Source organism: Budorcas taxicolor, chromosome 14, assembly GCF_023091745.1.
Source record: "Budorcas taxicolor isolate Tak-1 chromosome 14, Takin1.1, whole genome shotgun sequence".
NCBI lineage: Eukaryota > Metazoa > Chordata > Mammalia > Artiodactyla > Bovidae > Budorcas > Budorcas taxicolor.
The window spans coordinates 79,120,567-79,146,814 of record NC_068923.1 but is presented as its reverse complement, the minus strand read 5'-3'; the positions used below and the strand labels follow the sequence as shown (position 1 = coordinate 79,146,814).

The 26,248-nt window shown below is 45.2% G+C and overlaps 1 protein-coding gene across 1 annotated transcript in view; it reads left to right on the top strand.

Moving 5' to 3' along the window:
- The window catches only part of POP1 (POP1 homolog, ribonuclease P/MRP subunit), a 33,947-nt gene extending 14,782 nt beyond the window's left edge, over positions 1-19,165 (top strand). The window contains exons 8-16 of the mRNA XM_052651947.1: positions 174-430; positions 543-636; positions 3,283-3,394; positions 4,150-4,269; positions 9,030-9,145; positions 11,205-11,396; positions 12,697-12,851; positions 17,107-17,448; positions 18,403-19,165. Coding sequence (XP_052507907.1) covers positions 174-430; positions 543-636; positions 3,283-3,394; positions 4,150-4,269; positions 9,030-9,145; positions 11,205-11,396; positions 12,697-12,851; positions 17,107-17,448; positions 18,403-19,054 — 2,040 coding nt within the window. The 3' untranslated portion in view covers positions 19,055-19,165. The remainder of the gene's footprint in view (positions 1-173; positions 431-542; positions 637-3,282; positions 3,395-4,149; positions 4,270-9,029; positions 9,146-11,204; positions 11,397-12,696; positions 12,852-17,106; positions 17,449-18,402) is intronic.
- The last annotated feature ends 7,083 nt before the right edge of the window (positions 19,166-26,248 follow it).

The window sequence follows — 26,248 nt, the reverse complement described above, 5'->3', positions numbered from 1 at the left end:
CAGAGGAATCAAAAAAGCTTTTCAGAGGAATCAAAAAAGCTTTTTGACGATTTTAAATTTAGCTTCACTTGTGTGACATAAGAATATAAATTTTTACAGGTAGAAAAAATAAACTAAGCCAACTTAAACTGGTATTTAAATTCAGAGCTTAAAATGTTTGAATGTGTCCTTAGGATATCTTAGAGGAGATAAAAGCAGTGTGCCAGTGTATGGAACCTACCAAGGCAACTGTCCGGACCCCAGATCCCCTTCTGACACCGTCTCAAGAGAAAAGCCAGGTTGACCTGCCTGAAGAAAAAGTCGGCAAGAAAAGAAAACGGAAAGATGATGGGGAAAATGCTCAACCAGTTAAAAAAGTCATCGGTGATGGAACTAGAGATCCACTTCAGCCATATTCTTGGCTCTCTCCAGCCACAGGCATCGTGATCCGGTACGGGCTGAACCTACTCTGAATCTACTGGGCATTTTCAGTGAAGCTGTGCTTTGTTTTTGTCAGTGAGACAGACATTATATGCAGTATAAAGCCCTTCTCTTTCTTTCAGTGATTTGTCTATGGAGATGAACAGATTCCGGCTGATCGGTCCTCTCTCTCACTCCATCTTAACTGAGGCGCTCAAAGCTGCTTCCATCCACACCGTAAGAGTAAACCTGACTGTATTGCTGTATTCTGGTCAGGCCCTCCTTAGCATATTTGTGAAACCTAACATATAATTTCGGAGAAGGCAATGGCAACCCACTCCAGTATTCTTGCCTGGAGAATCCCAGGGACAGAGGAGCCTTAGTGGGCTGCCGTCTATGGGGTCGCACAGAGTCCGACATGACTGAAGTGACTTAGCAGCAGCAGCAGCATATAATTTGGCAGCGTTTGTGGCCATAGCTTATACGTGTTTGTTTGCCTAGTCATGCTTATTATCAAAGACTTTATCTTTCACTTCTCCTAGAATAGCAAGTCTAAGTGAATGTAGCAAGTAAACGGATTCTTATTTAAATACAGACTGCTCCTGCAGCTTCTGAATTTAGTAAAGGGTCTTAACTTCTACTATAGGTAAGTAGGTAACAGGGAGCTGCCCCTAAAATCCCTGAAAGTATATGCCAGGTTTTCTTGTTTGTCTTTGTGTGATGCATATTCTCTGGGGCTCGTGTTCAGGATGGTCTCTAGCAGGTTGAGAGCAATGTGTCAAATGCACCTCTGTTTAGTAGAACTTTCTGCAAGGATGCTGTTTCTCTGTGCTGTCCAGTTTGGGAGCCACCAGCCCCAGGTAGCTACTGAGTGGCTCGTGTGGCCGAGGCAGTGAATTGGTACTTTCACTTATTTCAGTGATGAACAGGTAAATTCACAGCTCTCTGTGTCATGTGACCACCATATTGATTGCGCAGGTCTGGAGAGTAGAGAGTAGATGAGGAATCAGACTCACATGTGAACACTTTGGTCTGAACAGATTTGGTCTGTTTTCCTGTATCAGTGCCTCTCAGTGTCCATGCCTCTCGCAGATTGGACCTGTCTGATACGGTGGTAGAGCCCATCAGAGTTTGAGCTGTTGGAAGACAGATAAAGTTTAAAAACCAAAGGCAACCTCTCTCTCTTCACTGTTTCCACACTAGTCTCAACCACTGTCGTCTCTGGCCTGGGTCCTGAAGCAGCTTCTCAACTTTCTTTCATTGTTCCATTTTTTGCTCCTTTCTCCACACAGGAGGCAAAGTGATGTTTTAGCAATTTTTTTTTTTTTTCCCAAGGAAAGTGAAGTGTAATTTTCTTTTTTTTTTTAATTAATTTTTAATTTTTTGCTGCACTGGGTCTTGGTTACTATGCGGGCTTTTTCTCTAGTTGCAATGAGCAGGGACTACTCTCTAGTTATGGTGCAAAGACTTGTCATTGCAGTGACTTCTCTCGTTGCAGAGCATAGGTTCTCAAGCACGCAGGCTTCAGTAGTTGTGCACAGGCTTAGTTGCCCCAAGGCATGTGGGATCTTCCCAGACCAGAGATCAAACCCATGTTCCCTGCATTGGCAGGCAGACTCTTAACCACTAGACCACCAGGGTAGTCCCATTTAAATAATTTATGCTCATCGTGTTACTTCCTGATAAAAAGTTTTTAGACAGCTTCTCACTGTATGTGAGAAAAAAAAATCCAGACCCTTAATTTGACTGGTAATCTTGCGCCTCCATGCCCGTCTGGCCTTATCTCTTCTCACGTTCTGTGCTTCAGCCACACTGGCTTCTTCCAGTGGTTCCAGGTTCTAGAATATGTCAGATCTCACGCCCGTTTGAGACTGTCTGAATTTTCTGTCTCTACCCCTCTTCTTGGCTGAGTCTAAAGGTTTCTACATCTATATCATTTTCCTCTAGAATTCTTCCCTGGTCTCCAAGTTCAGTTAAACCCTTGCTGTCATTTTCATTCCGTCTTGCACCATTCCTCAGTTTTTACGTCTAGATTTGTTCGCATGTCTTTGTGATGTCCGTGTCTTAAGACTCTGAGCTTCATGCTGGCATGCTTGGGGCAGTCCTCTTTTTGCCCCAGGCTTAGGGCAGTGCCTGTCGCTGACTAGGCATTCCACACTAGCTAATAACTTGCAGAGGGAGGATTCGAACCTGCAAAGTTTGGTTCCAGGGTCTGTACTTTGAACCACGTGCTACCTGAGTTTCTGTGAGGTAAAGGGCTCAATGTATTAATATTATAGGTTAGACTCTGTAGGGGAACATCCCCCTTCAGCACTGAACCGCAGCTGTAAAGTTCTCTTCCCGGGCATGCATATGGTACTCGAAGTGCTGTTTGAAACCTCAGTTCCTAGTTCTGTTCAGAAAAAAAGGCAAGTAAAATACAGTATTTCTTGAAATTTCTAAAAATACTATAGTAGTAATGTCTTCCTTTGCTGAAGATTTCTCCGAAAGGGGTTTTGTTTTGGTTTTTCTTCAGCAGGGAGAGTTTTATTGCTTAGTCTGGCGATGAGGTTGGTAGTGTTGGGAGAGGAGCAAGGAGCAAGGTCTCTCTTGTTGGCGCTGTGCTCCAGAGACTACAGGCGTGTGGTAAGTTAGGTAGTCTCTCAGAAAACCGCAGATATTCTTCTTAGTATATGAAATCTTGAGAGAAGTATAGTCCTGCCACCTTGTCTTTGATTAGAAGAGTCGTTAGTCTGATGTGACAGTTTCCCTGGTTCCTCTCCAAAAGCACTCGTTCTAAGAAACGAGGATGAAAGGATGGAGGCCACTAGCACAAACATTTTAACCAAAAATATTAAGCCTGATCCACTGTTTGTCTGCTGAACAGGAGTTGTTGTTTTCTAGGAGGGAGAGGACACAGAGAAGACACCTCACCGTTGGTGGATTGAAACCTGCAAGAATCCTGATAGTGTTTCCCTTCATCGCAGACAAGAAGCCATTTTTGAATTGTTGGGAGGTATACTGGGGAATGGGGCTTCCCAGGTGGCGCTAGTGGTAAAGAACCCGCCTGCCAGTGCAGGAGATGTGAGAGATGCGGGTTCGATCCCTGGGTTGGGAAGATTCCCCAGAGGAGGGCACGGCAACCCATTGCAGTATTCTTCCCTGGAGAATCCCCTGGACAGAGGAGCCTGGCGGGTTACAGTCCATAGGGTCACAAAGAATCGGACACAACTGAAGTAACTTAGCACTCAGCATGCATACAGGGGAACACTGGGTTGTACTGGGAAAGAAGGGAGGAGTGGGAACTGGGTTAAAAGAGCATCTTGCAGCTGAGCTACCTCAATGTAGTGGTGCTTTTTACTTTGAAACTGTTAAAATACAACAAGAAGCACAAATGAGATGTTAGTATTTTAAATAAATAACTGGTATTCTGTTACTATAGGTAAAAGCATGTACCAGCTACTAAACTGAAATCTTACTTACCCGCACGTGATTGCATGTGTGTAAAGCTACTGTAGTTATTGCTAGGAACATACATGTTCATGTTGTAAAATGACCTGTTATGTTAACTTAATGTTTTTGGTAAGAAACTTCACTCTTTATGAATGTTAATTTATTCTCTGAAAGTATCATTGGGAAGATAAAAGGGAATGTGTGTCTTTACAAAATCAGCCCAAGATGAAGATATCATTAGAAACATTTGAAAATGAAAGCAAAATATGTATGTATTTGTGAATAATTGCCTGTTTGCGTCTTGTTTTGTTACTGAAGGAATAACATCACCAGCAGAAATCCCAGCAGGTACTATTCTGGGACTGACGGTTGGTGACCCACGAATAAATCTGCCTCAAAAAAGGTCCAAAGTTTTGCCCAATCCAGAAAAATGCCAAGGTAAAGTTCCTGAGACAACCCTCGTTTTCCTTAACAACTGTTCTGACTAGTCAGTCCCAGGAAGAATTCCGTCAGTGACAACTTCTGCAGTAACTTTATCTGTAGAAAATTTCAGGCCATCTTTTTACCTGCCTACCTTTTCAAGGTTATCATGATAAAAGGAAATGGTATGTCAGGAAGTATCTTTAGCTGTAAACGTGTAGCCTGATCCTCATGTTCATTTTTCCTGCTGAGTTCTTTATTTTCAATATCTAGTAAAAACCTGCCTCTGTAAACGGGCTTCTCTGAAAATGCCTGGCTTTTCAGGATTTTAATTGTGAGGAAGGGACCTGCACCCGCAGCTGGCCTTGTGCTCTTTGGGAGCCTCTGTCTGACCATACAGATGACCCAGGTTCGAATCCTGGCAAGGCCATCCCAGGTGCTGAAGGGTAAGAGGTCTCGGCTTAGACTTAGTAGCGTGGCCTGCGGGAGTTTCTTCCAGGGGACGTGGTTGGGGGTGGGTGGGGGCTGGCTAAAATCTCAGTCTGATCTGCACAATTGTGATAATGCCTCACTGTGTTTACTGTCATTTAAGCCCAATTAATTGGAAGAATAGTTAAAATCAGTCTATCAGTTTTTGGAGAAAAGATACTGGTGTGCGTAGTAACAACTTGAGATTTGTTTTTTTTTTAACCTTCACAAGTAGGTAGATAGCTTATTAAGGGGGCACTACAATACTCTGCCAGAACCTTAACATGAAAGGTGGATTAGTTGAAAGAGGAGTTTAAGATATATAGGTAAGTTAGTTAATTAGAGAGTCTAACACTTTAATCGGTGAATTGTTGGCTCTTTATTTTCTTGTTTATAGCAGTATGGTTGGGTACAACCATAAAAGTTACAGCATCTACTACACTGATAATTGTTGACTGGCAGAATGATCTCAGAACCGCAGTTAGTTTGTCTACTTAGTTTGTCTTGCTGCCTTAAATCCTTTTCTGGAATAATTTTTTAAAATTCCTATTGGGGTATAGATTTACAATGGTATATTAGTTTTAGGTGTACGGCAAAGTGAATTTGTTATTCATATACATTCAGTTCAGTTAAGTCACTCAATCATGTCCAACTTTTCACGACCCCATGGACTGCAACACGCCACATACATATATGTATACCCATTGTTTTTAAGCTTCTTTTCCCATATAGGCCATTACAGAGTATTGCATAGAGTACCCTTTGCTATACAGTAGGTCCATATTAGTTATCTATTTTATATACAGTAGTGTGTTTGTGACGATCCCAGTCTCCCAATTTATTCCCTGCCTCTTTCCCCCCAACCCCATAACCATAAATTTATTTTCTACATTTGTAACTACTTCTGTTTTGTAGATAAGTTCTTTTGTGGCCTTTTTTTTTGAGATTCCACACATAAGCTATATCATGTAATATTTGTCTTTCTCTGTCTTACTTCACTTAGTATGACTGTACCTAGGTCGATCCATGTTGTCGTAAATGGCGTTGTTTTGTTCTTTTTGATGGCTGAGTAATATTCCCTTTATATATATATGTACCAAATCTTCTTTATCCATTCCTCTGTTGATGGACATTTAGGTTGCTTCCATGTCTTAGGTATTGTAAATAGTGCTGCAGTAACATTGGGGTGCATGTATCTGTTTGAATTATGATTGTCTTTGCGTATATGCTCAGGAATGGGAGTGCCGGATCGTATTGTAGCTCTATTTTTAGTTTTGTAAGGAATCTTCATACTCTTCTCCATAGTGTCTATACCAGTTTTGGGAAAAGGCAGTTATGTATTAAATTCTTTCAAAGACTTTCATTGTTCATTTGCTAAGTTGTGTTCGACTCTTTGAGACCCCATGGACTGCAGCACTCCAGGCTTCCCTGTCCTTCACCATCTCTCAGAGTTTGCTCAAACTCATGTCCATTGAATCAGTGATGCCCTCCAACTATCTCATCCTCTGTCGCCCCCTTCTCCTCCTGCCCTCAATCTTTCCCAGCATTAGGGTCTTTTCCAATGAGTTGGCTCTTTGCATCAGGTAGCCAAAGTATTGGAGGTTCAGCTTCAGCATAAGTCCTTCCAAGGAATATTCAGTGTTGATTTCCTTTAGGATTGACTAGTTTGATCTCCTTGCTTTTTAGGGAACTCTCAGAAGTCTTCTCCAGCACCACCGTTCAAAAGCATCAGTTCTTTGGTGCTCAGCCTTTTTTATGCTTCAACTCTCACATCCGTATATGACTACAGGAAAAACCATAGTTTTGACTATACAAACCTTTGTCAGCAAAGTGATGTCTCTGTTTTTGAACATGCTGTCTAGGTTTGTCATAGCTTTTTTCCAAGGAGCAAGCATCTGTTAACTTCATGGCTGCAGTCACCATCCGCAGTGATTCTGGAACCCAAGAAAAGAAAATCTGTCACTGTTTTCACTTTTCCCCCCTTCTATTTGCCATGAAGTGATGGGACTGGATGCCATGATCTTTAGTTTGTTGAATGTTGAGTTTCAAGCCAGCTTTTCACTCTCTTATTTCACTCTCATCAAGAGGCTCTTTAGTTCCTCTTCACTTTCTGCCATTAGAGTGGTATGATCTTAATATAAATCAGTTCAGAGAAAATTAAAGTCTGTCTTGAAAAAACATTACAAAGTGATAACCAAGATAAGTCCAGTTACCATCTGTCATCATACAGATTTATTTCAGTATCGTTGGCCATATCCTCTGTCCTGTACATTGCATCCCCATGACTTATGTATTTTATAACTGGAAGTTCGTGTCTTTTAATCTCTCTCAACTATTTCATTCATCCCTCCACAGCTCTCCCCTCTGGCAACCACCAGTTTGTTCTCTGTATCTGTGACTCTGCTTGTCTTAGTTTTTCAGATTCCGCATACTGGTGATATCATCTGGTATTTGACTTTCTCTGTCTGGCTTGTTTCACTTACCACAGTATCCTCCAAGTCCATTCATGTTGTTGGAAATGGCAAAATTTCATTCTTTTTTATGGCTGAGTAGAATTCCATTGTATATTCACCACATCTTCTTTAACTGTTCACCTGCTGATGGACCCTCAGGTTGCTTCCATACCTTGGCTATTGTAAACAATGATGCAGCGAGCATAGGGGTGCACATATCTTTTCAATTCAGTGTTTTTATTTTCTTTGAAAACGTATCCCAAAACAGAATTGCTGGATTGTGTGGTAGTTTGATTTTGGGTTTTTTTGAGGAAGCTCCCTTCCGTTTTACATAGTGGCTGCACCAGTTGACATTCCTGCCAACAGTGTATGAGGGTTCCCTTCTCTCCACATCCTTGCAAGGTCGGTGTCCGCAGGAGGACTCCCAGTTGCCTCCTGCCTTTCTGGGAAACTTTAAAATCAGCAAGTAAAGGCTCTTTTCAGACTGCTTCCTTGGTTCTGGTTCTTGGAGCATGTAGATTTTGTGTGCACCCTTTCAGAGTGGGGTCTGTGTTTCCTGAAGTCCTCCAGCTGTCCTGTAGTCAAGCCCAGCTGGCCTTCAAAGCCAGTTGTTCTATGAGCTCATCCTCTCCATACAGCTCCCCCAGGCTAGGGAACCTGATGTGGAGCTTGGGCCCTTTGCTCTTTTGGGAAAACTCTGCAACTGTGATTCTGCTCCTGTATTTTGTGGGTCGCCTACCCCATCCGCCTGCCCTGGGGAGTGTGTGGCTTGACTATACCAGGTTTCTACCTCTCCTCTCCAGTTCCTTATTTTCTTTAGCCGTAGGAAGTCTTTTCGGCTAGTCTTCAAGATGTTCTCGTACGTAGTTGCTCTGTAAACAGTTGTAATTGTGCTGTGCCCACGTGAGGAAGTGAGTTCAGGGTCTTCTGTACCATCTTGACCACCAATCTCACAGTCTCACCGCACCACAGCTGCAGAGTCACTTCCAACTTTTTTTTTATTCTTTCAGCCATCAGACCCATGTGGGTATGTTCTATTGAGCGATCTTTTGTGTTGGCATTTTAGGACCTTAGCCTAAACTCATAAATTGTCTGGTTTTTTTTTTTTTGTCTTTTTTTTCCTTCTAATTCTTCAGTCCAACGAAATAAAATCTAAAAGATGTTTTTCCCCCTGGTGTTTAAATAATTTCATATAGGATATCTCTTCTATCAATATACATGTTTATAACTGAAATTATCCCCCGCCCCCCTTCCCCACTGGAGTACTTTTTGGCCGGTGTGGCTCGTTTAAAGGGGCGAAACAACATAGTTCACAGAAAATAATATTCATTTGAAAGGAATAAGAGCAATACATTTTACAGAAAGGGAATTCACTCAGTTCAATAAAAATAGGGTCATTAGAGGCTTGAAATAAAAGGACAGAAAAAAAGGATGGTATCTGTTTGCTCAGGACTTTTGGGTCAGGGATGATATAAAGAGCCCTGAAGCCTGTAGTTAAAATGTAACTTGTGCAATCAGAGCGTATGATCAAGAAGTGGTTCTTTGCCTCTGCAGTGATGCCTAGAATTTGATTATCTTCCCCGTGGAATCAGGCAGTTATTTCGAGGCAATTTAATGTAATATTTGCATCTTATACACTAAAAATAAATGTCAAGTAAGTTTAGGAGTCTGCGCTGTTTCACAGATTATGAAATCAACTGTAAGAATAACACTTTCAAGTAAATAAGTTCCTCTAGAGAAGTAAATGCCTGTAGAATATTTTCCTCTAACAGAAGGTCCCCTAGCATCGTTTAGAATTTGACCCTTACTGACCTAAATTAAAGAATGTGGTTTAAGGCTATTTCTTTTCCCTCTTAGATAATGAGAAAGTTAGACAGCTGCTTCTGGAGGGTGTGCCCGTGGAGTGTTCACATAGCTTTCTCTGGAACCAAGATATCTGTAAGAGTGTCACAGAGAATAAAATCTCGGATCAGGTAACTAATGGTAAATTCATGAAAACAGGTTGAAATTCATCACTCTAGAGACCATGAAAGTTATTTCATACTTTATAGATGCCCATAGACTTCCTTTTACTTTTAGACTTTTGATCCCTTTACTTAGTGATATAAACAATGATTCTTTTCTCTGTTTTAGAGAAGAATAATCTTTAGAAAAGATTAATACAAAGACTTTTTCTTGAAAATGATAATCCTGTGGTTTAAATATGTTTTTTATTCATTATTTTTTTCCCCTTATATGTTCTCTGTCTGTAATCTCACCATGATTGAGCTCCTGCCAGCACCAGGAATTGTATTCAGTGATGGGGCAAATGCCTAGGATACGGTTGAAGAAGTATGAAGGAAGGAGTATGAAGGAAGTATGAAGGAAGAGTATGAAGGAAGCCCAAAGAATGGGTACTGAGCCTGGACTAGGGAAATTGGGGAAAGCTTCCCAGATGGAGGAGCCGGTATTTGAGCTAACTCTTAGGTGGATGGTCGGAATTAACCAGACTTCTTAGGGCGAGGGGCCAGCAGCCAAGGCTACAATGGAGAAAGGATTGTCTGAGTGGAGAGGAAGGGCAAGGGCCCAGGCCAAAACCAGGGTGACCTGTTCAGGAATCTCCAAGCAGATCAGCATCTTGGGGTTAAGGGTGAGGCAGGAGATGGAACTGAAGAGATTAAGATGGGGATCGAGGGTAAAAGACCTTGAGGCATCTTTGGATTTGGCCTGAAGAGTAGGGGCCACTGACGATTTTAAACTCGGCCGTAACGTGATTAGATTTCACTCTGGCAGTGTTGTGGAGACTAGCGATGGGGAAGAGGCGGCCCGAGGAGCTGGAGAGAGGACGCGTGGTTGGATGGCCTTGAAAGAGATCCTTAAAATAGTCCAGATGGCATGGTGGGGGCCTGAAGTGTGGCAGTGCCGCTGGAGTGGAGGGGCTGGGGTTTGGAACATACACCTGGGAAGTAAAACTGACAAGACTCAGTGAGATGGGACGTGAGAAGGGAGAAGCCTTGTGGGTTGGCTCCCAGCAGTCTAGCTTGGATTTAAGAGCTCAGCTGAAAGAGAGCCAGAGCCAGGTCTGACTTGCCGCTCCTGTCTTCCCAAGTGCTAGCAAAGTGCCTGGTGTGTCACAAGCGCTCAGGGAATACTTGAATGAATGAGTCAATGAATGAACAGTAAATATTTGAAAGGATGAGTGAATGAACTGTGAGAGCTGTGTGTCCTTCAGGAAGAGAGTGAAACAGTGGGGACGATGAGCCCGGTCTTAGGTAAACTGGGTTTGAGAGGCCTTGGGCTGTGCCAGGAGCAGATGTCCAGGAGACAGGTATCTGTCTCAGGAGGAAACACTGGGGCTATAGACATAGATACTTTGGAATCACTAAAGGTTAAAAAGAGGAGACCCAAGACTTGGTCACGCACGAAGGGCGTTCATGAGTGAAACTGTAGCTGGTGGAGGTGGTCCCTGGTGTAGTCTTCTCAGTCGAGTGGCAGGCCTCTCCTACCTCCTCATCTCCTTTGACAGCTGGCAAGAAAAATCTGAAAGGATGTTGTTACCCACTCCCTCCAGAACATCTCCCTCCAGACAGATCATCTGTAGCACCTTCTGTTTTAAGACCTGATGAGAAATTTTCTCAAGGAGCTGGAGTATTATCCGACTTGCTTCCCTTGAGAAGTTGTTAATTATTCATACCTCCTTTACTCCATGACCACCAATCTTAACCAAAGTAAATGGAAGAGTGTTAAAGTATAAGATTAATCCCGATATAAGAAACGAGCAGAATGAATGTATATTGTTTTAGAACGTTGAATCATCTAGTATATTCTACACCAAATTTAAGACAATGTGGCATTTTCTACCAAGGCACTTCTATGGAGGAAAACCATCCTGGGAGGAGTACTCTGTACTTAAAATGGCTCACATTTATTTATTGAGAATGTTTTCTTCCTAAAAGAGTATGTTTAACTTTCTAAAGCTGCTTATAGGGAGACCCAGTAGGATCTCCCAGAAGACTAGAGTTGTTTGTCTTGAATTATTTTCTTCCACTTCAGGAGTTAAACCGGAAGAGGAGTGAATTGCTGGTGCCTGGATCACAACTTTTTTTAGGTCCCCATGAATCCAAGGTTCCTATACTTTTGATTCAACAACCAGGAAAAGTGACGGGTGATGACCAACGAGGCTGGGGAAGCGGCTGGGATGTCCTGCTCCCAAAGGGCTGGGGCATGGCATTCTGGATTCCATTTGTAAGTGACTCTTTTGATACTGAGTAACAGTTACATCATTCAAGGTACATTCTTAGGGAGTGCCAAATGCTGAAAATGTTCCTGACTTAATACAGGGCCTAGAAATTGAGTGCTAGTTTTCTGCCCTTTGAGCTATAATCTTGGATACGAGATAATTTCATAAAGTCCCTGGAGCCAAGTTCACTAGTAAGAGTTGTGCTGACATTTGGTGAACTTTTGAGGTTTTAAAAGTGGCCTGATTTTTGAATAGTAGTGGCAACAAATGAGGTTTTTTGTGTTTTTTACTTGAAATTTGTTATAGTTTATAAACAAAGTATTTAATTTTTATAGATGTGTATAATGCAGTTGTTTTTTGTGTGGATCCATATATTCTTCTTTATTAACTGCAGCGAAAAATTTTCTTAAAAATCTAACGTGTGTTTGAGTTTTCCTGGTTACTTTAAATAATTACTTTGAGAACATAAAGGACATGTAGGACTGTTAGATTCATGCAGGCAATTAATTTTAGTCCTTATGCATAGTGCAAAAGATATTTAATCATTTAGGAGTGGGGTTATTTTTAAAGATAACTTTAAATTTATGAGCTGTTTCAAGTATACAGAAAGTGACACTTGGTACCGTCCAGCTTAAGAAAGAAGACATAAAAGTGTCATTGGAAGCACTCTATATCCCTCTCCAATTCCATTTCCTTCTCTCCTTCCAAAGGAATCACTGGCCCTATTGGTGTTTGTGGCTATCATGCATGTTTTTATGGTTTTATTAATTGTGTGTGTATGTATCCCCAACTAAAGTAGCTAAATTTGTAACATGGAAACTTACATTACCATATGTAAAATAGATAGCCAACGGGAATTTGCTGTATGGCTAAGAAACTCAAACAGGGGCTCTGTATCAACCTAGAGGGGTGAGATGGGGAGGGAGATGGGAGGCAGGTTCAAAAGGGAGGGGATATATGTATACCTATGGCTGATTCAGGTTGAGGTTTGACAGAAAACAACAAAATTCTATAAAGCAATTATCCTTTAATAAAAAAATAAATTTAAAAAAATAGCTAAATTTGACATGTTTTTACTTGCTCTGTTCACTCAACATTGAGATTTTTTTTTCCATGATGATTGATGAAGCTCTAAGTCATTCATTTTTACTATTGTATGGTAACTCATTATAGAGTAATTCCTCAGTGTATTTATCCATTCTCTTTTTGATGAGTATTTAGGTTTCCCACTTTCCCCATACAAAGAATTCAGCAGTTTCCCGGTAAGTTGATACAATGGCAGAATCTTTCTGGCATTTCTTCTAGATCTATCGAGGTGCAAGAGTCGGAGGGTTAAAAGAAACCTTAGTGCATTCTCAGTATAAAAGGTCGCCTAATGTCCCAGACGATTTCCCAGACTGCCCTGCTGGGGTTCTCTTTGCTGAAGAGCAAGCTAAACATCTTCTTGAGAAGTACAAGAGGTAAGAAACTGGCTTCTCTAGTTTTCTGTCTTAAAGGGATGACACATTGCCCAGCAATGTTTTTCCTGGCTTCAGGGACTCCTGACTGTATAATGTGGAGTTCCTAGACTTGTCAACCTTCCCGAGACATAATTTAAGAAGACATTATTTAGTTAGGAGATGGCCCTATCACTGGATTTTATAGTCCATGCAGGTTACAAAGTCTTCTCTTGGTTATTTGATTCAGTGACGATGGTGTACTCCTGAACTGTGGACCTGAATGAATTCCAGGAGCTTGTTAACAGATTCCCACTACTGAGCCCTGCCCCTCAAAATGGACATTGTGTTTTTGTTTTTTTTGTAATGGTTATAAATGGAGTATATATTTATGAAGTTTTAAAGAAAGTATGGAAACATATAAAAATACTTCATAAACTAGTGTGTTCCTTTTATCAGTGTATTCTTTTTATCCAGAGAGATATGCACTGTTTTTACATTTTGCTATCTATCCATCTAGACTGTTTTCTTTTCTTTTTCCATTGGAAGAGTGGCCAGTGAGAGGCTCTATTTCCTTTATGCTCTAGGCTCCTGGAAGCACAGAAGCCCTCTAGTTTGTTATGGCGTCTGCTGTGTCTAGCCAGTGCACAGTGGGCCCGGATACTTGTGTTTGTTGACTGAGGAATGGGTGAATAATTGAATGTTGTGTTTCCTTGACTCTGAGCTCCACGGTTGCCTCCTATGGATGGCTGTAGCCACGGAGACGGGCCCTGTCTGACTTCCCAGGTTTGAATGATGAACAGTTGAGCTGTGGTTTGAATGATGGACGAATCAGTGGGCGAGTGAGCGGCGAAAGTTTCCTGGATTCTGGCTCACAGGCCGTTTGAGGGCAGCCGTCCTATGCCTCCCATAGTATGCAGGGGCTTCTCTGTGCTTGTTAAATAGTCATGGGCAGAAATGCTTATGTCTCATCCTTCAGATTTTTCTCTGTATAAATTTTTAAAATTTTAATTAATTTTTAAATTACTTGTTTATTTGGCTGCATTAGGTCTTAGTTGCGGCAGGCAGGATCTCTGATCTTAGTGGCAGCATGCAGGAACTTTAGCTGCAGAGTGTGAGATCTAGTTCCCTGACCAGGGATTGAACCCCGGCCCCCTGCATTGGGAGTGTGGAGTCTTAGCCACTGGACTACCAGAGAAGTTGGAATTTTTTTTAAAGCATTATATGACATATACTATTTTGAAACCTGCTTTTTTTTCATTTAACTGTATATTATGGAAAATTTTCCCACATCAGTAAATACGACTGTACACCAAGTGTTGGCAAACTTATTCTGTAAGGGGCCAGATGATAGCTATTTCTGGCTTTCTGGGCCTTGTGGTCTCCATGGGAACTGCTCAGCTCTGCCAGCATGGTGCAAAAGCCGCCACAGAGAATGTGTAAACGAGTGGGCCTGGCTATGTTCCAGCGTCTCACTCTGTGGATTTCCTATCATTTTCATGTGCTGTAGGATATTAATCTCCTGTGTTTTTCTCAGCCATTTAAGAGTGTAAATCCATTCCTAGCTCGTGGGTCATACCTGGCCCCTGGCAGTGGGCCAGGTTTGGCTGGTGCCATGTAGCTATTCTGTGATTTATCAGTGGCCCTTTATGTTCTTTCTGCTTTTTTGTTTCCATGAACAGCTTTCCCTATGCGTCTCTACATATTTGTTCGATTTATTCATTTAACACGTGTTAATTTAGAACCTGCCATGTGTCGAAAGCCTGTCTAGGCCCTGTGGCTACAGCAGCGGTCAGGGCAGGCGAAGGCAGTGCTGCCCTTGTGGAGCTTACTCTCTTTGGAAGTGCATGTTTCCAGGCTGGTGGGGGGATCCAGGAGAGGTGAGGGAGGCTAACTTGCAAGAGCAAAGCCCTCAAGCAGGGAAGAGGGCTGGCATCGGGGCACCAGGGGAAGGGGTGGCAGTTCCGTAGGATCAGGCTCAGCGCTCTCATTTTAATAGGCTGGAAGGCTGACTCTGAAATGCTACAGATTTAGGTAGGCTAGACTCTGCGGAGAGGTTGGGTAGTAATCTTCTAACCGTGCCTGTCTTCTCAGTGAAAAATAGGCAAGGAAATATCGTCTAGGAATAGGGGGAGAGAGGCTGTCAGAGGTTTAAGGAGCGAGGGATTGATGTAAACGGTGTTCCTGGAGAGTGGAAGATGGAATCACCAGGAGAAACCCAGGGGATTTGTAAGAAATGTAAGAGCCCACTGGAGTTTGGTGTTGATAGTGAGGACTGTTGCGTGCTCTTCCCCAGCCATGTTCTGCCAGTCTGGTCCTGGACTGGGGAAGGGGGAGGGTTGCATGCAACCAGGATGTAAAGCCCAGGATGGGCTTTGCTGGGGTAAAGGAGTTGAGGGTATGTGTAAAGGGCGTGAGTCTGAACTATGGAGAAGGCACAGCAACCCACTCCAGTGTTCTTACCTGGAGAATCCCTTGGACAGAGGAGCCTGGTGGGCTGCAGTCCATGGGATTGCGAAGAGTCAGACACGACCGAAGCAACTTAGTAGGCAGGCGCTGAACTGTGGGATCTAGGTTTCTCAGGAGAGAGATGTGAGGATGGTGGTGGGCAGTGATGAAGCGGGAGAGTAAACATGCGGTTAGCCCTGCGTGTGAACCTCCAAGTTGCCAACTTTCAAAGATGTGAATGTGCGTTCCATCAGCATCAGGTATGAGTGAAATTGCAGCTCGCCTTCTGTCTTCCCTTTTGTGTTTTCACCATTTCTTATCTCTTTTTTTGTAAATTGTCCATCTCTCTTTTTAAAGGTGTTTGGGTGAGGCCAGTACCCTGGGAGAGTTTTTGACCAGGTGCCCCTCTCAGAGGCCAGAGCACGTTTGGTTCCATCTCCAGGATATAGGCTCACACTGAACCCCCAGTACAGGGTCATTTGCCTTTGGGATCTTAGAATGCAGCACATAGTAAGAAGCCAAGTCAGGAAGGATGATCTGAGCCTGTCCCCGAGGAGACCGTCAGTCTGAAGACGCAGGCTCTCACAGAGTCCCCTCGCCCAGAAGGGCCCATAGCCAGGCCGCTCCCTACCTCTTGGGGTCGTTACATACCAGAGCAGGCCCTGGTTCCCACTCGTCTGTGGCTTTCTGAAGGTTCGCCCTCACTTACCTGTTGCTGGAAAGGTCAGCTGGTGTCACTCGTATGGAGGGCAGTTTGGAGATAACCATCTAAATTGCAAGTGCTAATAATACTCGCTGCCTTAGCACTTCCACTCCCGGGACTTGATCCTGTGAACACACTTGTCCTTGTGCAATGTGTTCAAGGTTGTTCATGGCAGTAGCGTTTGTGGAAGCAAAAGCTTGAAAATAATCGAAATGCCCTGCAGGAGATGATGCCCTGTCTGTCTAGATAACTGAGGCCATGAGCCTCGTGCAAAAGAGTGAGGGTGTCTAGATGTGCTAATATAAGGTGAGGTCCTAGATATTTTGTTAAATGAATAAGGTTAAGCAAAGAGCGCAGGATCTGTGTGCCACTATTTGTGCAAGATGGGTAAAAACAGAAAGAAATATGTGCATTATCGGCTTGTATGTTCAAAGAATGTCTGTAGAAGGATATGTGAGAAACCAATGATGACAGTGACTCTGTGGAGGATAGTGGGGTCACCAGAGGTCAAGGGTGAGAGAAACTTCACCACCCCCCATCTTGCATCTTGGAAACTTCAAACCTTGTTGAGGGTGCAGGGGCATCACTGCCCAGCTGCAGGAGCACACCTTACCTGCAGTCCTTCAGGAGGGGTGCTCCGTGGAGGGGTGCCCATGGGGTGACTTTGTGGGTGCATTATCTAGTATAGTAAAAACCAAACAATAAAAAAAAGCTCAGCCAGGAGAATTGGTTATTATCATTTAAAAAAAAATTACATTTCTTTGAAAAATTTTTGTATGTTTGTTATTTATTTTGGGGTCATTGATTAATTAGTTTAGTTTGGGTGCACCGGGCTCTCTCCAGTTGTGGCGAGTGGGGGCTACTGCTTGCTGTGGTGTGCAGGCTTCTCATCGTGGTGGCTTCTCTTGTTTTGGAGCATGGGCTCTCGGCGCGCTCTTTGGTAATCTTCCGGGACCAGGGACTGAACCTGTGTGCCCTGCATCAGCAGGTGGCTTCTTAACCACTGGACTACCAGGAAAGTCCCTGCAGGTTTGTTTTTTAAATAGAGATGGAGTTCAGTGGCCATGGTTCTTTTGATTGTCCATCCTAAATTGTTCGAAATTGGTTTTCCTCTCTGATTCCCATTAGACGTCCTCCTGCAAAACGGCCCAACTACGTTAAGCTTGGCACCCTGGCACCTTTTTACTGTCCCTGGGAGCAGTTAACTCGAGACTGGGAGTCAAGAGTCCAGGCTCCAGAGGAGTCGCCTGCAGCTTCCTCTCCAAGTGGTGGGGAGAGTGGCTCGAGCAGAGATGGGGTGCCTCATGTTCCTGAGCCTGGGAGGACTGCTCAGCTGTCTGATGACCAGGGCGCACCCCTGTGTGACTCCAGTGAGCCCGAGGGGGTCATGGACACAGATGGTCCAGCCGGGGTGGGGACCGAGGAGGCGGCCAGCCAGAGTGCCGCCAGCAGCCCTCTTTGCGTTCTGAGGTAAGTGCACAAGACGTCCTGATGCCTCTTTTGGATTGTCTGTTTTTTGATACTGACCCTGGCCACAGGATGTAGAAGTTATCATGGTGCCTTTACACAAAGGCCAAGTGAATTTACAGATCTTCTAGCAGGGAAAGTCAGCGGATCCTTAAGGGCCCGGGGAAAAGCCTAAAGTCATACACACTTGATTTGGGGCATGATGTAGCTGAAATGATTTAAAATACCGCTTCAATAGACCTAAACCAAGGCCATTTATGACCTACTTTGTTTAGTCTTTGCTCACAAAGCAGTACCCTCACGGTTATAGTCTTAAGGAATCAAGAACCTCTGCAAGCTTTCTTTAAATCGCTGACTTAGATTTCTTCTCATTGGTTTTGAGTAACCTGCGTTTGTGGCCGACGAGGTGATCCATTCATTTGTTGTGATACTGTTGTACCACCGAGGGGACTGTGTGCTCACGGCATTGCTGTGGCCTGTTGGATTCTGCTTATTACTTACCCTTTGTTCTGTGCTCGGATTTTAAAAGCGTGCCACCCCTTTGCTGTATACTTATTTTTCTGTATAATACCTTGTAATTTCGTATCTTTCCTTCTGACTTTTCATACAAATGTCCCTCCCTTAGGCTTTCTTTTTCCATCAAAATTATCAGTTACTTTTTAACCCTCCCACTGTGAATACAGCGGTAGATTCTACCCCACCGTCTTATTTTTATCGGCCTTCAGCTTTAAACCTTTAGTCCTTCAGTCTCAAATAGGAGACACCTGAAACGGATCGTTAAAAAAATGTAAAAATGTGTAGTTTTAATTTTTTTTTAATTGAAGCTTTGATCATTTTCCCACATTGAGTATTAAACAAAAAAAAAGCAAATGAACTCTAGCAATGCCCAGTCTCCTGATTGCTTATTTTCTCCATGAACAAAATATCTTCATAAGGCTTGTCTCCCCCTTCACGCAGGAGTAGAAGATTACTGAGGCAGCTGTCATCCTGGTGCGGGCCCAGGCCTGGGGGCCGTCAGGCGACCCAGCGAGCCGGCAGAGGGCAGCAAGGACTAACCAGAGAGGCCTGCCTGGCCATGCTGGACGGCTTCCCCAGGGCCCTGGTGTGGGTAAGGCTGGCCCTGCTGGGGAAGGGCAGCCCTGGCCCACACACCCTGATCTGTGTCCCAGCCGAGGAGGATCGCCTGCAGCTCGGCCGTGATCGGCTGTACCATGGGCCCCAGGAGCCCAAGCACAGTGACCCATTCAAGAGCCAGATCCGGGAACAGAAGGAGAAGAAGAAGCTAGAGAAGAGGCTGAACCGAGGGCTTGCCGTGTCCGAGGGCCTGCCAGAGGGCAGCCCTGCAGCTGGGCCCCAGCCCCTGACCCCGGGCTTGTGGTCAGGCCCCCTCCCCGTTGTGACTTCTCACTGCTCCAGAGTTCTCCTTGGCTTTGTCACACACGGAGATTTTTCCATGGCCGTTGGCTGTGGGGAAGCCCTGGGGTTTGTTAGCCTGACGGGCTTGCTGGACATGCTGTCCAGGCAGCCAGAGCTGGACAGGGGCCTTGTGTTGCTGAGGCCGCCTGCCTCCCTGCAGTATCGGTTTGCGAGAATCACGATTGAGGTGTGAACGTGGGTTCGCATCATGGCACAGAGAAGAACTGTGTTTGCCAAGTCTTAAACCAACCAGAGAGTTGTTCCCTTCCCCCTGCCCCACCTTCTGTTTCAAGACATCATGCGAAATTCCTTGGAAATGAGAATAAAAAAACTTACGTATTTATGCAAATAGATGAAATGGTTACATCATTCCAGTAATCTCGTTGATTTCCATCTTTCCCTGTCCTCGCTGTGATACTTTAAAATTATTTGGCATATAGAGCTGAAAGCTTTTGTATTTTGCTTTCTTGGCCTGTGTAATTCTGGCTGAAAATAATTAGAAACTCCGGTTGTCTTCTTGCATCCTTTTTTTTTTTTTTAAATCAGGAAATATGACACCACCCTTACGGCAGAAAGTGAAGAGGAACTAAAAAGCCTCTTGATGAAAGTGAAAGAGGAGTGTGAAAAAGTTGGCTTAAAGCTCAACATTCAGAAAACTAAGATCATGGCATATGGTCCCACCACTTCATGGGAAATAGATGGGGAAACAGTGGAAACAGTGTCAGACTTAATTTTTGGGGGCTCCAAAATCACTGCAGATGGTGATTGCAACCATGAAATTAAAAGATGCTTACTCCTTGGAAGGAAAGTTATGATGAACCTAGATAGCATATTCAAAAGCAGAGACATTACTTTGCCAACAAAGGTCCATCTAATCAAGGCTATGGTTTTTCCAGTGATCATGTATGGATGTGAGAGCTGGGCTGTGAAGAAAGCTGAGCACCGAAGAGTTGATGCTTTTGGACTGTGGTGTTGGAGAAGACTCTTGAGAGTCCCTTGGACTGCAAGGAGATCTAACCAGTCCATCCTAAAGGAGATCAGTCTTGGGTGTTCTTTGGAAAGATTGATGCTGAGGCTGAAACTCCAGTACTTTGGCCACCTGATGCGAAGAGTTGACTCATTGGTAAAGATTCTGATGCTGGGAGGGATTGGGGACAGGAGGAGAAGGGGACGACGGAGGATGAGATGGTTGGATGGCATCACTGACTCGATGGACATGAGTGTGAGTGAACTCCGGGAGTTGGTGATGGACAGGGAGGCCTGGCGTGCTGCGATTCATGGGGTTGCAAAGAGGCCGACACGACTGAGCAACTGAACTGAACTGAACTGAAGGGCTGTCAAGTCTATTTGAAAAATCTTGTAGTCATGTGATAAGTGACGATGACTGTTGTTTAATGATTTGATTTTTACCAAAGAGGAAAAGAGGGCTTGCTGGGTAGCTCACATGGTAAAGAATCCATCTGCAATGTGGGAGACCTGAGTTCAATCCCTGGGTTGGGAAGGTCCCCTGGAGGAGGGCACGGCAGCCCACTCCAGTATTCTTGTCTGGAGAATCCCACGGACAGAGAAGTCTGGCGGGCTACAGTCCGTGAAGTCACAAGAGTTGGACACAACTAAGCGACTTTCACTTTCAAAGAGGGAAAGACTAGAAATGTCTGGCCTCTGTACTTGACCGGTGGGTCCCCTGTGGGCCACGTTCACTTCCGTGCTGTAATCAGCAGACCCGCCACTTCACACCGTAAAGAGGGACATTGTGGGAAATGTATTGCTGCTTTGGCGATTTGGTTTACGGCAAAAGTGTCGAGATGCAATTAGAGTGGGGTCTGTGGTTTCGTGGCTCTTCATCCTCTGTGTTGTTGACCAGCACACGTTTCCAGAAGTTACTTAATGTTTCAGTGCTCTTTGTTTTTGCAAAGAGTGATTCACAGCCATAGTGGAGCATTTCTCAAAACATGCTCTATGAAATATATGACCCAAGGAAAAGAGTCCAAGGGCTGAGTGATTTTGGAAACTCTGGGTTAAATACAGTTCAGCACTTCTTTTTAAAGGAATTCTAGAACCTTCCATTTGATAGGTACATTGTGATTCTCTAAGGAGGAGATACTGTAGCCGATGATGAAACATCTGTTTTTTCCCCTCTCACCTTGCCTCTGAATGTATTTGTGCCCCATCCAAATGAGACTGAAAGAGACAGTAAAGCTTAGTGGTGGCTGTGAGCAGAGTACTTTAAAATGTCACCCGATGCTCAGTTATTCGTATTTATTGAGCTAGTCCTCATTTGTTTTCTAGGCTCTAAGCCAGTCCTGTGGCTTCACTCGCTTGATGACGATTCTGAGCGAGCTGTGTCACTGAGCCTCACTCTATACAGCACGTCTTGTGGGCGCTGCTGCCCTACCCTCATCACAAGGGACAATTAATTGCTCTGCTTGCTGGTGGCAAAGAACTATGTGCTGAGAGGACAGACTAGCGTTTCCCAAAATATACTCCTGGGAGCACTGGTCCCTGGAGATGTTTCATGGCTGCATAAGTTTAGGGAAGGACATGCTGTACGGGCTTTCCAGGTGACAGCACTGGTAAAGAGTCTGCCTCCCAATACAGGAGGCCTAAGAGACTCTGTTCGATCCTTGGGTTGGAAAGATCCCTGGGAGGAGGGCATGGCAACCCACTCCAGTATTCTTGCCCGAAAAATCCTATGGGCAAAAGAGCCTGGAGTGCTGCAGTTCATGGGGTCACAAAGAGTTAGACATGACTGAGTGACTGAGCATGCAAGTTCACTTCTAAGCTTTGAGATGTGTGTCCGTAGTTTTCCTTTAAGGAAAGTATCGTCAGCAACATATAATACATAAAAACCTACGCAGTGTGTGTGTCTCTTAAGTGTATGTTGCCAATTCCTTACTTTGTTGTGTTCGACTCTTTGAGACCCCATGGACTGCAGCGCTCCAGGCTTCCCTGTCCTTCACCATCTCTCGGAGTTTGCTCAAACTCATGTCCATTGAGTCGGTGATGCCCTCCAACCATCTCATCCTCCTTCTCATAGCCGCCTTCTCCTCCTGCCCTCAATCTTTCCCAGCATCAGGGTCTTTTCCAGTGAATGGGTTCTAAGTATTGGAGCTTCAGCTTCAGCATCAGTCCTTCCAGTGAATATTCAGGGTTAGATAGTGGAGTGCAGTTTATTACATCAGCGGGCCCAAGGCAGAGTCTCCTCTTAGCCAAGGACCCTGACCAGTTTTTGTGAAAACCTTATATACCCTAAGTGTACATGTTCAAACCCTCCTCCCCAACTTCTCTGAAACTAGTCTGAACAAAGGAAAAGAAAGATACAATAAAAGTTAACTCGTGATTCATATGCCTTAAACCCGTGATTTGTATGCCTTAAGCCTAGGTAGTTAACAGTGGACAATTATCAATAGGCCTGTGGTCATAACCCAATAAGCATGGTAGAATTTATGATTCTATTTGGTTACACAGATAATCAGTGTATTCTTTTAGGTGATGGAGAGTCTAGGTTCGAGCCCTGGGGCTCTTCCATGGGAGGGGGCGGGAGGGGACTGATTTTCCAGTTGGTATTTCGTTTCCATAAATACTGGGCACATAGCTCAAAGTCCACAGTCCGGCCCAACATGGAGTCCTGCTTTCAAGATGGAGCCTGTTCTGTCTGTTTCCTCCTTCATTACGAGCTCCCAGGCCATTTTGATATGTGACTTGGGTTGAGCCTTTGGCTTCAGGAGTCTGGAGCCCCTGCTCCTTGAGGAACCAACGGGTCTGTGGGCTGGGTAACTGGGCTGTGGCAACAGGGCAACCTAAAACCCACTTCCCTTACCAAGCGTGTGGTTAATCTCCTTTCCCTAGACTTTGTTCCCTTGCTTGTCTCTTCTGACTTCAATCTCTCTTTCTTTTTTTGGCTACACTGGGTCTTTCATTCAGTGCATGGGAATGTGGGATCTTCTCAGACCAGGGACCGAACCCTTGTCCCCTGCATTGGAAGGTGGATTCTTAAACACTGGACCACCAAAGAAGTCCCCTCAATCCCTTTCTTGACCCTTCTGACCTCAGTCCTGAACACTAAGCAACCGGTCAGATGACTGAGGTTGTTATGACTACAATTGCTGCGTTGATAACATAATAGATAACGTCATTAACATACAAACTCTCCAGCTGTGTCTCCCCAGGTCAAGATGAGCTCACAGGCCCCCTAGCCATGGGCCACCTGGTTAGAGAATGTAAACCAGAAACATCCTGAGCCCTGAGGCTGCAGTTGAGAAACATCGAAAGAAATGACTAATCCTAGCCTCTTTGTTCTTCCCCTTTGAAAATAGCCCTAACGGCAGAGCCCTCGTGGGAGTGGGTCTGAGGCTTGACTTCCACCCCCTTGCTTGGCTGCCGTGCAAATAAAACTCTTGCTGCTGCTGCTAAGTTGCGTCAGTCGTGTCCAATGCTGTGCAACCCCATAGATGGAAGCCCACCAGATTCCCCCATCCCTGGGATTCTCCAGGCAAGAACACTGGAGTGGGTTGCCATTTCCTTCTCCAATGCATAAAAGTGAAAAGTGAAACGGAAGTTGCTCAGTCGTGTCCGACTCTTCGCGACCCCATGGACTGCAGCCTACCAGCCTCCTCCGTCCATGGAATTTCCCAGGCAAGAGTACTGGAGTGGGGTGCCATTGCCTTCTCCAAAGCTCTTACTTCGCAGCAAACTCCCACTGCCCCGGAGTTCAGCTTTCTGCGCCTCGCACACACCAGCCTTTGCTCAGTTAACCAAGCCTTACAACTCCTGCCTGTAACTGGCCCAGCTCACAGGTCTGTCTGCCTGTGAAACAGCCAGGTGGGAGCTGAAGCCGAGTGGACTGGCTAGGGCCGGGGGCCCAGAGAGGGGGCTTCTGCCTGGGGATGAGCCTTCCTTTCAAGGAAGAAAACAGCCTGCTTGCTTGTATCAATATAACCTTCACTGCTTGGGGGGCTTCCCTGGGAGCTCTGCTGGTAAAGAATCTGCCTGCAGTACAGGAAACCCCAGTTCAAATCCTGGGTTGGGAAGATCTCCTGGAGAAGGGATAGGCTACCTAATCCAGTATTCTTGGGCTTTCCTGGTGGCTCAGCTGGTAAGGAATCCACCTGCAATGCAGGAGACCTGGGTTTGATCCCTGGGTCGGGATGATACCCTGGAGAAGGGAATAGCTACCCACTCCAGTATTCTGGCCTGGAGAAATCTATGGACAGAGGATCCTGGCAGGCTAAGAGCTGCAAAGAGTCGAACACAATTGAGTGACTTCCACTATCATTAATTGGGAGTCATTTTTCTTTTTTTCTTGGGGAGATCAGATCAGCTGTCCTCAGCCTTGGCTGAGCATTGAAATCACCCAGGGGCTTTCGAAACCCTGGTGGCTGCACCCACCTGCAGGCCTGCCAACTTCCTGAGTTGGGGGTGCAGTCTGACTTTGGGATTCTCAGAAGCTCCAGGTGACTTGCAGCCAGGGTTGAGACCCGTGCCCTAGACTTTAATATGCGGTTCAGTGCAGTTATCCCAGGACTCAGAAGCTGCTCAGCTTGTCACGCGGGGTTGGAGCAGATGGCCGTAGGCTGTCTTGAGCGGCGTGTACACCTGTCCCTGATGGCCCTGGAAGCTGTCCTGCTGCACTGGAACAAATGGCCAAGTTCACATGGTGGCGTTTCCTTTCTTTTATTTTTTGGGGCTGTGCTGGGTCTCCAATGAGGTGCACAGACTTCTCTTGTTGAGGCAAGGGGGCTTAGCTGACTCGGAGCATAAATCTTAAGTCCTCGACCAGGGATCAAACCGCGATCAAACTGGACCACCAGGGAGTTTTTTAAGAATTAAAATTCAACCAGGTACTGTTCTGGAAGAACCCACTCTAAGCACCTGTGTGCTTACGCGGAGGGAAGGGTTTATACACGGAGACCGCTCCTAGGTCCTCTCCCCAGCCTCATCGCACCCCGCTTCGTCCTCCTCACTTCGCAGTGAAGACACTGACCTGTGGGACCCTTGAGGAGCCGGGCTGGCGATGCCACCAGGCATGCGCGCGCTCTGTCTCCTTGGGATGTTCTCACCTCTCCCCCACGCTCCCTGAACCCCGAACCCGCTCACCCCGTCCCGCCAAGCTCGGAAGGTTTCTCAGGGAGGCCTCCTCCTGCCTGGGTGGTTTTCGATCACGCAATGGATTTATTTTCCGATGACATTCCGATGTACAGTGGTGATAATGTACAACGATGCGTTTTGCTGTTTACTCGTTTGCTGTCTATGCCATTAGGCTGTGAGCCTCATGAAGAACAGCCCACGTCTTCTTCGCTAACTGTTGCACCTCAGATTCTAGCACAGTCCCTCATCCACATCTTGTATTTAATATATTTTTTATTGAATTGATGCCCGAATCAAGAGGGTTCAGCTACATTTTATCTTCAATGTATGTTGTAGTGGACGAATGAGCCACTAGGTGGCGCCAAGACCTCAGGAGAAAAAGGTCTGCTCTAGGCAAACACCAGAACTAAAAGACAATTCTAGTGTGTGTGTGTGTGCGCGCGCGCGCGCGCGCGCGTGTGTGGTGTGTTGTCGGACTGGGGGAGTTTATGAGGTAGCAGATCAATTAATATCCCCTCGTTTGGGGTTGATTCCCTATTCCCACGATCCTAGTTTGAAAAGTTCGTGCTTTTTAAAGAAGGCACTAGAGAAGAAACGGGGCTTCCCTGGTGGCTCAGCTGGTAAAGAATCCGCCTGCAGTGCGGGAGACCCCTGTTCATTTCCTGGGCCGGGAAGATCCCCTGGAGAAGGGATAGGCTACCCACTCCAGTATTCTTCCCTGGAGAATCTCCACGGACAGCGGAGCGTGGCGGGCTGTAGTCCACGGGGTCACAAAGAGTGGGTCACAACTAAACGACTAAGCTTAGCACAGCACAGAGAAGAAACAACTTTAAAAGCTCTCATCTGAAGATTAAATCCCATCCATATTCCCCAGTAGGTTTGTCCCCTGCCATGAGCTGAATGCCTTCAATGACGGGCAGTTCATTACTTCACCCGGAGATGACGTTTCTCCACTGGCCACGTGCTGATGGGTGGACTGCCCCCCTAAGCCCCCATTTCAGCCTGTCTTCCCTCCTCTTTGCTTCTGTCACCTAAAAACTGGGAGTATGTATGTTAGCCTCTCAGTCGTGTCCAACTCTTTGTGATCCTATGGACTGTAGCTCTCCAGGCTCCTCTGTCCATGGAATTCATTAGGCAAGAATACTGGAGTGGGTAGCCATTTCCTTCTCCAGGGGATACTCCCCACCCAGGGATTGAACCTGGGTCTCACACACTGCAGGCAGATTCTTTACCATCTGAGCCACCAAAAAGCCAGCCCTTAAGTTTTAGGAAGTCAGCGATTTGCTTTCTCTTCTCCAGG